Source organism: Ceratotherium simum, chromosome 16 (genome assembly GCF_057802395.1).
Source record: "Ceratotherium simum simum isolate JZ-2026a chromosome 16, ASM5780239v1, whole genome shotgun sequence".
Classification (NCBI taxonomy): Eukaryota; Metazoa; Chordata; class Mammalia; order Perissodactyla; family Rhinocerotidae; genus Ceratotherium; species Ceratotherium simum.
The window spans coordinates 50,046,370-50,059,610 of NC_141915.1; the positions used below are offsets into that span (position 1 = coordinate 50,046,370).

General features: G+C 40.8%; 1 protein-coding gene across 1 annotated transcript in view; it reads left to right on the forward strand.

The window, feature by feature from the left end:
• Nucleotides 1–484: 484 nt before the first annotated feature.
• Nucleotides 485–13,241, forward strand: part of GNA13 (G protein subunit alpha 13) — a 43,038-nt gene continuing 30,281 nt past the window's right edge. Inside the window, exons 1-2 of the mRNA XM_004432686.3 lie at nucleotides 485–955; nucleotides 3,386–3,612. Coding sequence (XP_004432743.1) covers nucleotides 673–955; nucleotides 3,386–3,612 — 510 coding nt within the window. The 5' untranslated portion in view covers nucleotides 485–672. The remainder of the gene's footprint in view (nucleotides 956–3,385; nucleotides 3,613–13,241) is intronic.

Here is a 13,241-nt window from a genome sequence, read left to right on the forward strand (position 1 = left end):
TCCAGGCTTGCCTCCGCTGTTCGAATAACTTTCGATCCAACGGCCTCGAAATAAGGCGCGCGAACGGTGACAGCAAGCGGCGGCGGGCACGTAACCCGGGTGTAAGAACGGCGGGAGCGGTTGGGAAGCCCAAACGGAGTGTCCGGGATCCGGTCTCCGGCCTCCAGGGCTCGGGGAAGTAGCCCTTCTGCCCCTAAGTGGGCGCAGCTCATTAAAGGGGAACAAAGTCGAGCTCCGCAGACTAAGCGCGCCCCCGGCCTGGCGGGAGACCACGTGACCGCTCCTAGAGGGGGGCCCCCCCCGCCCCCGCACGAGCCCGCCGGCGGCCGCGGGCACGCGAGCTAGAGCGTGGCTCGCCGGCCAAGAGCGGGAGGCGGGAGAGCGGCCGCGGCGTGCGTGCGCGCCCCCGGGAGGCAGCGAGCGCGCGCACGCCCCTGGGGCCACCGCCCCTCCCGGGCCCGCCCTCTTTCCCTCCCTCCCCGCTCGCCTGGCCCGCCCTGCGCGGCCCGCCCTGCGAGTCAGTCGCTCGTTCCCTCCCTCCCCCGGCGCGCTCGGGCCGCCGCAGCGCTCCCCGCCCTCGAGCCGCGGAGCCGGAGCCGCCCGCCGCCCGAGGAGGAGGTGGAGGGAGCCGGAGGGGCCCGCCGAGGCGGCGGCGGCGGCGGCGGCGGCAAGATGGCGGACTTCCTGCCGTCGCGGTCCGTGCTGTCCGTGTGCTTCCCCGGCTGCGTGCTGACGAGCGGCGAGGCCGAGCAGCAGCGCAAGTCCAAGGAGATCGACAAATGCCTGTCCCGGGAGAAGACCTACGTGAAGCGGCTGGTGAAGATCCTGCTACTGGGCGCGGGCGAGAGCGGCAAGTCCACCTTCCTGAAGCAGATGCGGATCATCCACGGGCAGGACTTCGACCAGCGTGCGCGCGAGGAGTTCCGCCCCACCATCTACAGCAACGTGATCAAAGGTGCCGGGCCGGGGTCGGGGGGCCGAGGGCGGGGGCCGGGGGCGGCCGGCGCGGGGCCGGGCACCGCCCTCGTTCGCTCTGTCCCTGGCGGAGGAGCGGGCCCGGCGAGCGGGCGGGAAGGGGGCGCGGCCAGGGCACCGTCCCGCCTGCCCGGGGTGCCGTCGCGCCCCAGGGAGAGGATGTCGGGGGGCCCCTCGCTTCGCCCTTCCCGTCGGAGTGGGGGTCACGGCCGGCCCCTTACCCCCCACCCCGCCGTTGGCCTCGCCCCCTCCGAGGGGGAAGTGAGGCGAGCCCGGTGCCCGGGCTCCGGGGCGACCTCTCCTGTCTTCTTCCCTCCAGACGAGGCGGGAAGACCCGAGAGCCAACCCCTGCACCCCCACCCCCTGCTCGGGCGCTGCCTGCCCAACCTCGCCGCCCCGGGTGGGTGACCCGAGTCAGATGGGGTCGGGTCTGCTTCCAACTCCCCGCTTCCTTGGCCGCCTCCTGAGCAAGGGATTTCTGGAACCGTCGCGATAAGAAAACTTTTGCCTGAGACTCTTGTCAAGGGCGAAGAGTGACAGGCCCTGGGCATTTTTGGGCAAGGATGTGAAACTTGAGGGTGTCATGTTTACTGTGCTGGCATCAGGAAAGGGTAGACCCATACAGTTCGTCTGAAAAAATTAGCATCAGTGGTTTTTCGCCTCAGTGTCACGGTCGGGCAGGATGTTTGCCTGTAATCACTATGCAACACGTTCCACTCTCCTTTTTGCTTAATAACTGGGGGCGGGCGGAGGGGAGGGGGTACCCACCACTTGCTTCTACTATTTAAATGAAGTCGTGCTTTGATAGGAAGAATCTTTGGCCTAAAAGTGATGCGGAGCCTGTACAGGTTGAGTCAATGAATCGTTGTCGGCTGGAATCACAGGGTCTGCTTCTGACAGTATTTTTAAAATTAAAGTTAAACTTTGTCCTTGAGTGAAAAGTTAACAAGAATTTTATGTCTGGGCTTTCAAAGAATTAGAGATGATGGTTTTTATTTTGTCATTTGAACGGTAATTAGAACTCATTTTTCTTAGTATCAGATGTTTTCTGCATAAAAGGCATTTTCGCAAAATTGAGATACAGAGCCTGGTACTTCAGGTGCATCAGGATTCTCTTTATTTTATCTGGGTAGCAGTTACTTAGGAGTTTGCTACAGATTTCGGGTGTTTTCAAGCAGTGTTTTTTTCAGTGGGATTCTTTTATTCTGGAACTACTTAAGCAACTCCTTTGTGTGGCTTTTTTTCCTCCCAGGATTGGGTAGAGGAAAACTGCCTGGGCTGGGGGGAGTACTGTGGGGTAATGGAGGGGAGTAAAACACAGGGCCAGGAGTTCACAGACCACAGCTAGCTCTGAGCCTTAGTACCGCTGCAGTTAAGCTGTGCGAAAAGTTGTGCTTATCCTATCTTAATGTTGAGCACAAAACTAATTAAGGTCCCTTTCAAGGCCGAAGACTCCGCCTTGCCAGTCTTTAATTGAAGGTACCTTTGTATCCTGATGCAGCTGATCTTATGGAATTATGTCAAAGAATAGAGTCAACATGTTAACTGATTATGAGCCAGGTAAACACCTGGTTCTTAATGTGCACTAGGTCGTAAGTGTGACCTACTTTGAACATTGTTTATGAGATGAAGTCACTAGACATCTACTTTTTTTGAGTTGGCATGATGAGAAAATTGACAGCAAAACAATTTTTCAGTTGTCCAAACAAATGACTTAATAGTCATGTGACTATTAAGATGGACCAAGATAACAGTTTAGTGATAGGAATATTGAGTTTGAACTAATCTCTGTGAGTGGAAATCTCTCTCTCTTTTGCAGTTGATCTTCCTCCCTTTTAGGGAAATCGAAGGCCATCCTGTGACTTACACTGATTTGAAGCTTGGTATGAGAGAAGTGTTTGAGTTTTGAATGTGTTCCTAGAAGACTCAGTGTTGGGTTATAAGCAGGGTGCTCAGGGAACAAACAGAACACAGCGATAATGTTTGGTTCTTGGCGTTTCATAAATAAATGTCTTTTTGAGAGGCTCATAAAATCTTGGTTGCAGCCGTTTTCTCCAGAGCCTGGACATCGGGCTATGCAGTATAATTTCTTTTTCCTTCACTAGTTTTAGTTCTCTTGTGACTACCTTCTACCCCAGAAGTTATTTTATAAATTAGAAATGTGAAAAGTCTTCAGAAAGAACAATTATGTTAATAGTATTTGCTTTTCAAGGCTCTAATTTTATGACTCTGAACAACTGTTAGGTTTTTTAAGCTCTGAGAAGTTATGGTGTTTGTTTTGATGTTGGTCTCCATTTTGGAGGTGGTGGGCCTGGAGCAGTTACGAAGTTTAAGAAAATAATACTGGAATAGAATCTATAAGAATATCTAATGACTCCTATCACACTGTTTTTTTTCTTTTTAAACAAAGGTATGAGGGTGCTGGTAGATGCTCGAGAGAAGCTTCACATTCCTTGGGGAGATAACTCAAACCAGCTCAATGGAGATGTGATGATGGCATTTGACACGCGGTCCCCCATGGCGGCCCAGGGCATGGTGGAAACCCGGGTTTTTCTACAGTACCTTCCTGCTATAAGAGCCTTATGGGCCGACAGTGGCATACAGAATGCCTATGACCGGCGTCGAGAATTTCAGCTGGTGAGAGATTTGTTCTTTTAAAATGTGATTTTATTTTAATGACATTTTTTAATATCTGATTCTGACACACCATTTTTGCTGATTTCCACAATATAATGTATCTATCTAGAATTTTAGCCTCAGAAATTTGGATTGCTATATAGATGAGCTTCTTAAACCAAGCAAGATAAAAATAAGGTAAACCCCGTAGATTTGATGAAGCTATTATATTTAATTGGTCCTTTTTCCTTTTTGAAAGTGAGATTAGAGTGATTTTCTTAGGCACTTCTAATTTTGTTCTTTTGAGAATAATTTCCTCTCGATTACAGCAATAATATTCATCCTTCTAGAAAAATTGACCTTTTACTCTTGGACTAAGAGTTCAGTAACCAACTCTAATTGTTCAAATGTGCTATTTAGTCTTTAGAGGTACTCGTTTTATGGTACAGATTAATTTAATATATAGAGAGATTAAAATCTTTAATGTTTAACAGTCATTGTGCTTTTTATATATTTGCATTCTGTGTTTTTTTTAAGGCTTCTAACCACACTGAACAAAATGTTCCTTTTTAAAAAACAAAATAATCTTAGTTACTTTTTGTACCTCTGTTTCACATGGGAAGCACCTAGAATTTACTTTACATTTATTTTTTCTACTTTGTCTTAAACCCATAAAACTTTGTAGCTGTTACACAGCATTGAAGAGAGGGTGAAAAAGAAAAGATCTGATCTAGGTTCAAGGTACAAAAATAATAATTGAAATAGATTTTTTTATCAGTGTTTTGTAATTTAATTGTGAATGCTTTGATTGTATTCTTGGTTTTATTTGCCAAAGACCGGAAAGATCCCAGGAATGATAGCAATCTAGACTTTATGCAGTTTGAAGGTAGTTCAGATCAGAAGTGTTTTACTGTAATATGATCAAAGTAAAGTGACAGTTAAAAGTAAAACTGCTTAGAAAGTTGTTTGATGATGTCACCCGTGTTAAAGTGATGCACATTTATGGGTGTGGCTACAAAATGATGTGTAGCCAGCAGTCTTTGCTATTATAATTTGTACTCAGAAGCAGTCTTGGCTGTTAAAAGTTCTAGAAAAGTGTTCATGATAACCTTTTATAAAACTGATACAGAATCTTTACTTTGAATTATGGCTCTCATGTGTACCATACAGCCTAGCACTTCATTGTGTACTGTCTTATATAGTTCTCTTCTTCTGTGTGTGTGTCTTGTCAAGTAATTTGTCCATTAATGAAAGCAGAAACTATCTCACATTATTGCTAAAATTGAGTAGCTGGCGGCATTATATTTTGGAATTAGGCATTTAACTTGACAAGTGACCGCCATCCAATTCTCAGACATGTGGTTAATTTTTGTCCTTTGGTCAGTGTTTGTTATTTTATTTTTGGTAGTCTCGCTTGCATAAGTTCCTCCATACATCCCTCCTCCGTCTCCCTTCACCCTCCCTCATGTTTTTAAGTGCTGCTTATTCTCCCTTTTTCTTAATTCATTTTCTCAACAAACCACACTTTCCATTCTGAGTTTTCCATTCTAAGTATTCATTCTTCTAGGTCAAGGAAGAAACATCCACCTGTAATAGCATCCACTACACATTGATTGAGTGAATAAACAAGTGACTGTACAGTCACACATCACTTACAACGGGAACACATTTTGAGAAATGCATTGTTAGGCGATTTTGTCGTTGTGTGAACATCATAGAGTGTACTTACACAAACTTAGATGGTATAGTCCACTACACACCTAGACTCTATGGTACTAATCTTGTGGGACCACCGTCATATGTGCAGTCCGTCCTTGATCCAAACATAGTTATGTGGCCCATGACTGTACTCTAAAGTTCTCTGTAGGAAGGTTCCATGAGTCCATTTAATTGAAGTTGGGCTTCACTGACTCTTCTTGAATTTGGACATTCATGTCTTATAGTCTCATATCAAGACTGTCATGTCATTGTTGAAAAAGCATTCCTAAAGATTTATTTGCCATTAAGAACAAGTAGGTACAACCTCTCAGGATGAGGACCTGCATGTTCTTGACTTGAGCCAGCTGTTGCTTTAAGGGCAAAGAAAGCCTGAAGGGTGAGGAGAAACAAGTTCCAGAAATACTTTTTTTCCTGATAAAAGGTAGGGACACAAGAAAAGAGGAACAGAGAGAGATCTAATTTTAAACTCCTGGAGGACAGGAATTTTTTTCCTGTGTGTATGTTAATGGTATCTGGCATGTATAGTAGGTGCTCAGTTATTACACTGAATTAATGACTCTCTTACTTTTGAATGCTCTGTGGTGTTTGGCATAGTATTGGACCCCGAGAAGGCACTTGGCTTATTTAAAATTTTCCTCAAAGTCATCTTCAGTTCCTTCTCTTGTTTACATACAGCATATCCCCAAGGCCAGTCTTTTCTACCCTTGAAAAGTCTCTTGCATCCATTGCCTCCTTTCCTCCTTTACATTGTTGTCGCAGTGCCTTTTGCTTGGACTCTGAGGTAATCTTGTTCAAACACAGCATAGGTTTGCTCAAAACACTTTGCTTATTCTCCATTGCCTCCAGAACAGAGTTCAGCCTCTCTAAGTGAGTCAGTCTAGCTAGCTTACCCACGATGCCGACAATGTATTTCATTAGACCACTGCACATACCCTGTAACTTCTCAATTCCCACATAGCCCGATTTTCTACTTCATAGTTTTTTCCACAAAGTCCTTCTGTCAGGGTTTTTCATTACCATATCTGTTCATTAGGTCTTACCTTTCACTTAGAACAGTGGTAATCAAGTTTTAATGTGACTAAATGTGGTCCATGGACCCCTTGCATCAGATTCACTGGAATGCTTGTTTAATACAAAACAAAGATTCCTAGACTCCATCACAAGAGGATCTGATTCAGGAATCTGGGATGGGACCCCATGATCTGTATCTGTAGCCGACAGCCGTAGGCTATTTGGGTGAATTTGCTCCTTGGTCACACTGAGGAACAGTGTGTCAGGTCAGAGCTTTCCCCAGTCCTACCGGCTGGAATGCACTCTCTGCCCTCCCTGCTTTCTAACCTCGTCTAGTCGCCTGTGTTCAGGTTATTTGCATTCGTGTTTGGCTCTCCCACTAAAGTAGAAGCTCCTTTGGTATGCCTTGTTTGTCTTTTTCTCTCTCACTAGCATAGGGCCTGGCACTTATTTTATTTCCTCACTTTTTAGACATTCTGAATTATAAGATTCTTCTACAAAAAAAGAAACATCCCACATTAAGTTCCTTTTGGGAAATATGAAATGTTTCTACATGCTTGTTTGTTAATTTTCCAGGAGATGGGAAGTCCTTGTATCACAGAATCTTAATTTTTCTTTTTTATTATGTTTAACAATGTATATTCTTAAATCTTGGATAGAAAAAGTAACATCGGGAAATGGGAAGAGTTAGCAGATAAAATAAAATTAGCCTTTTTTGTTTCAACTAACGATTGATTATTAAACTTAATGCAAATTGAAATGCAAAAAAAAAAAATGGGGACAGTTTGAAGCCTCTCTGTGGCTTTTTTGCTTAACGTGAATGACTGCCCTGTAATTGGTCTTGGGGACAAGGGATAGGGTAGTGATATCACAACTTAGGTTTTTAGCAGGCCATTTGTTTGTTAGTAATAACTTCAGATGCAAACATGAATGTTTTCTTTCCCAGTTCCCAAAGGCAAACATTTCCTTTTCTGGGTAGTTTCATTATGGGTAAACTAAATAGCTACTGTGGAAAAAGAAAAATCTAAGCTTCACGTTGTTGTGATAGCTTAGGGTACCTTCCTAGTTCTTATAAACTAGCACACTGCAGGTAATCTATCCTAAGAAGTGGTCTCTGTTAGTACTGGATTAAATATTTGTACTGCCCCGCTTTGACTGTACCTTCACTGTAGCCTGCCACTGGGCTGGTGAGAGACTCTCTCTTTAGAAAAACTTCGTATGTGACTATAGCTACAGAATCTGGTAATTTGGATGATTAAAGAGATGGGAGTCAAGCATTGGCTGGGAAATGATACAACTGGAGATATGTAGCAAAAGTAACAAAATGGCTAGGAATCACGGCCAGTTAATTTTTTTTAATGTTAGTATAAACATTATATATGGTTGTATTTATTATACATATAGTATAATGTATGTTATATACGGTTACTTATTCAGAAATATAAGCAAAATTTATGGAACTGGTTATATAGGACGGGAAAGTGTGTGACAGTGGGAGGAACACTCCAGAGCGTCTTAGTTTCTATAAACACTTAAGCATTGTCAGCATTAATACTGCTTCCTGTAGTGACCAGTCTTTGCAATTCCTGAAACCAAAACTGTTTTCTTTGTTATCATGGTACCTTCAGTTAGACTTAATTTTTCTTACTCAAGTAGTACAGTTTGTACTTGATGATAGTTACAGTTCTCCAAGCTGATGAGGTAGTTTTTCATTAAGACAGAGCTTCCCTTACTCCGTGTAACAAAGTAACTATTTAGCCTCACGCGTTAGCTTGTAAAAAGGAGCTGAGTGGTAAGTAAAATAGGAACTTCAGTTTGGGCTACAATACTTATTTCTTTTATTTGTACTGCAGCATGGGTTTGAAATTATAGTCATTGGTTTATTTAACACTAATTTGGATTTGCTTTAAAATGAATCAGTCACTACTTTCAGTTGTAAACTGTTATCATGTTTCTAGTTGAAGAAGGATTTGGTCCATTTTCTCTGTGAATAAAATCGAAAAAGGACTTTTACTTCAAGTTGTTAAAAACGTATTGTCTACTGATTCTAGGGTTAGGGTAAAATATTTCAGCCTATATAACATAGGATTTTATATAACATTAGAGACTGTAGAGAGTTTAAAATTTACGTCTCTTTAGATAGAATTTCCTTTTGGTGAATTTGGTCAAATGTCATAGTGATTACATTTTAGCTGAACCTTGGAAACCCAAAGCTATAGTATTATTCACATTGGAAACAAAGAGGATGTTTTGGCATGTGCTTATGGTTTTAATACAACTTGGTGAGATAATGTTTGTGTGTACGTACATATATACACGCATACATAAGTGTATCTCTTGATGTATTATGTTGACGTGTTCATGTTTATATCTTTTTTTTTTTTGGTAGAAACTTGACTAGCCATGGGATGTCTGGGCTCTAGGTGCTGAAGAGGGGTTGTAAAATACTGTGCTTGCTGCTTTCTCTATTACCTTTTATTGCTGAACAAAGCTAGTGGTACAGCAATTTATGCTGCTCTGAAAATGTTTATTAAACAACTAAGAGATAAAGCAAGGAAATAGTTTTGTTATGAAAACTAGACTTTGGTTTCAGAATTCTTTACTGGAGTGTGGACCTAACCTGGGAGAACGGTTTGTGAGCTTGCTTTTAAGAAAAGTGTAATGGCCAAAGGACTTTCTGGATTGAATTTCTCCATTCATCTTTCACAAATAGGTGACAGCCCAACCAAGTTGGGGTATCTCGTCGTATTAGCCCAAAACAGGTGCCAGTTTTTTCCTCCAGAAAATTAATTCAAATGCTGATAATTTTATCACTTTTTAATGCCTTATGTTTTATAAAGATTGCTTTGTACTTTTCAAAGCTCTATTGCATACATTACCATATAATCCTTAAAAAAAAAAACTGAGAGAGAAACAGAATACGGGCTATCGTCCCCATTTCACAGATTAAAAAATTCAGATGCAGAGAGGTTCCTCGATGCCTCAGATCACAGAGAGAGTAGATGATGATAGGATAGACACTGGAACCTCCAGCTGCTGACTCCTGTCCAAAGCGCTGGCCGCTGAACCATTTTGCTAGCACTCAAGCCTTATATCCGTGGAGCATTCTTTCCTTTCATTCCCAGCCTCTTCTGACCAATATCCATACACTCAAATAATTAACACTCCCCTGGGAAGTTCTAGCACATTGTTTTAAATATATGTAGTGTTTTATTAAGAATACATAGCATTGCACTGATATTCACATAGTTCTTTTTTTTTAAAGATTTTATTTATTTATTTATTTTCCCCCCAAAGCCCCAGTAGATAGTTGTATGTCATAGCTGCACATCCGTCTAGTTGCTGTATGTGGGACGCGGCCTCAGCATGGCCAGAGAATCGGTGCGTCGGTGCGCGCCTGGGATCCGAACCTGGGCTGCCAGCAGCGGAGCGTGTGCACTTAACCGCTAAGCCACGGGGCCGGCCCCACATAGTTCTTTTTATGTTGTGAACTTTCATAATAGCTTGTGCTATTCCTTTTTTACTTTATTAACTTAAATTATAGTTATTATATAAATAATCTTAAGGGAACTTTAATGGTAAATTTACTAACTTAGAGTGGTACAGTTCATCCTAACCACCATTCATCATGGTAAAGGCTGTTTGAATCTTCACCTCCTTGAAAACTAACTACTGGTAATCCTCAGCTGATGTTCCATCAGTGAACATGGTTTATAATGTACCCTGAAAAATAGAAGTTTAATGGCAGCTAGTTATCTGAAAGGCAGCCATATATTTTTCTAGGAAAGTATCATTTGGAAATTGGCACATAACTGGTATACAGTTGCCCAGATTTGCTCTGGTTTGGAGAAGGAGATATCGGAACATTTTTATTCTGTTATTTTTATAAACTCCTTTGCAGTGTTTCTCATGTAGTTGTCACAGTTTTCATTCTGCTTATGAGCATTCAGATTGCAGTTTGTTGCAAATTTTTCTTCTAGTTAGAAACTACGTATTATTTTAGAGTATGTATTTCTGGAAATTAACAGTGATTTTTATTTCCTTATTTGAAAGTACTTCATTTTTTTCTAGCTACATGATAAAATTCACTTTTGTCTATATTGTGAACGTATTTTTTTTACAAGGTGCCTTTTTTCAAGAGACCTTGTTACATCTACATTAGCAGAGCATTATTAGAATGGGCTGACATGGATCAAGGAAATCGTTTTGTTTTAAGAACTGTCCTTTAGTGGCCTTGGCTAAAGTTACCAATCCCTTGCAGTGATACTAGTTGTTTATCTTAGTCTTTCAAATTTAATCTCTCTTCTTTTGGCAAAACGAAAAAAAAGATTTTTAAATCAGTGCAGTGGGTGAACTTTTTCATCCTCAACTGCTCTGCAGTAGCTGCAGAATACTTTACTAGACTTACCCTGCATTGATTTATTTTGGTTTTGAGTACTTGGTATTGCTATGTGGAACTGTATTTTGTATCTTCAAACAAATTAGAAAATAACCATGTTCAAATTTATTGATTTATATTACATATTGTAAAACATTTTTAACAAGTAGTTTTAATGTGATGACCTTAAAATTTGATGTGGTTTTTTGTTTTGTTGTTGGATAAAGTGGAATTAGACGGCCAGCCAGAACTCGTGTCCTGGCTCTGCCACTCACTGTGTGAGCTTGAGTGAGCCCCTCAGCCTCTCTGAAGTTCTCTTTCTGCAACTGTAAAATGGGGATGGTCCAAGGACCTACTGTTATTAGTTGTTGTAGGGATTACATGAGATAATCCATGTAAAGCCTTTGGCACAGTGCCTGACACGTATTAACTGTAGTATTAACATTATCCATTAATATTCCTAATATGCCGTATGCACAAACTATAAGTAGCTTTCTAAAATATAAAGCACTGTGAGCTTTGATTTGATTCACTCTCTGAACTTGATTACCAATATAAAAATTCTGGATTCTAAATAATGCAGAATATGACTTACATTCTCCTTAGACCATTTGTTGTCTCTAATAAAGGTAGCACGTCAAAGAGAGGTTGGAGGTTTTCATTGCTACATTGGTTCTTGTTGCCTTGTAATGTCACTTTGCTTGATTTTCAGATTGAAAATTTATGATACGATTTTTCATTTCTTCATAGTACCTTTTTAACATTTTGTGAAGGTAGGGATAGTATTTTCTGAACTTTTAACGTTGGAAACGACAGAGATCCAGATACTCCAGCCCAGTATCCATTTGAAAGTCAGCTCTCTGCTTATTTTATATTGACTGTTTTTTTCTTATATAAATTATCATACTGATTCAGACTAGCTAATTTTACCTTTACTTTTCACTATATTGATTGTATATTTTCCATCTCCTTGAACAGTATGCTATAAACTTTTAAAGAAATATTGCATAATTTGTCTTCCTGACAGCCGTAGTGTTGTCATTTTTGAAAGCCCTTTGCTTATACGTTCATTTTAAACAAAAAACATGTTATAAATGATGGGACTGTATCTTTATAGCTAGTCCTTCTATATATTTTCAAATGATTTACAAAGCATTTACAATTCTAAGGAATCGAATAATGAAAAAAATACTTTGAAAATAATAAAATAATTATTAAAATTTTAAATTAAATTATTAAAATTATTGAAAATAATAGAGATAATAAACATTATATAGATGTATGGTGAACCTAACCGGTGTTGACTTTCTCCACTTTCACTGAGATTTATAGCTGGAGTTATTTAATTGTTTGGAGAGTGTGTTCCTGAAACGCTTCAGATGTGTAGGCCAAATTAGCCAAATTGCCCTCTTCCTGCTGGAGGCATGATGAGATAACCCTGGGCATAGGTGCCGGCGCTCTGCCACTCCCACTGAATGTGCTTCTTTCTCTTTCTTTCTCTCTGCCTCCTGCTCCGTTTCTGTGGCAGTCTTCCACCTGCACGCATTGCTATGCTCTTTCCCTTTCTGCTGTTTCCTGTGCCTGTGGCTTGGCACAGGTGTTGCGAGTACTCAAGTTAAAGAGGGTATTTAACCTTTTCCAAGGTGAAAAAATTCCTTATATTCATAAAATATAGAATGATTTTTTAAGATTTCATGGTACTTTTTGTGAGATTTTAGAACTCCTGACCATTTTGTGTAAAAACCGACTAAAAACATTAGTCTAACAGAATCTCTACTTTTTCTCATGGAGGAAAATAAACATTTCACATTTGTCCCCCTAAAGAAAAAAAAGCCATTTTACTGATTCTGGCATTTAAAAACAATGTTAGCCAACAAACAAAACTCTTCCTTCACCCCCTCTCCCCCGCAAAAAACAAGTGTCTTTGGGTTCTTTGAGCCAGAGCAGCTACATTTACCCTGTTAATGGGACATTTCTCTTCTCTTTAACCCTTCTAGAACAGTTCAAGAAAAAGAGCCAGAATAGTGAATAATTAGGGCAAGAGACTTGCACTTTGCTTTTCAATGTCCTGTTACTGTTTTCCTATTCCCTGGATAATCTTTTTAAAAATTATTTTTCTGTTAAATAGGATGAACTGCCTCAATAAAAGTTGTATAGAGAATCTGTCGTCTTATATCATCATGTGATTTTCATTTTAGGCTTCATGATGTGAAGTGTGGTTGTATCTGTTTACTGATATTAAGCAAAAGGAAAACTCATGGAGGCTACTAGCAATGAGCAACTGCACTAGGTTTTCTGAGTTGCTAGAGAGTCGCTCATAAGTTATTGCCTGACCAACTTTGTACTACATGAGGCCTAACAAATGAGAAGATGTATGTGCATTTTAGAGAAATAAATTGCTATTTAAAATATAAGATGGTCTGTAAATTCATTTTTATTGATTTTTAAAAACCTAAATAATTGAATGCTGTATAGTCACAAAGCTGCAAATACTATTTATCCTAGTTGAAATATTTTAAAAAGAGTAATGTGATTTAGCCTA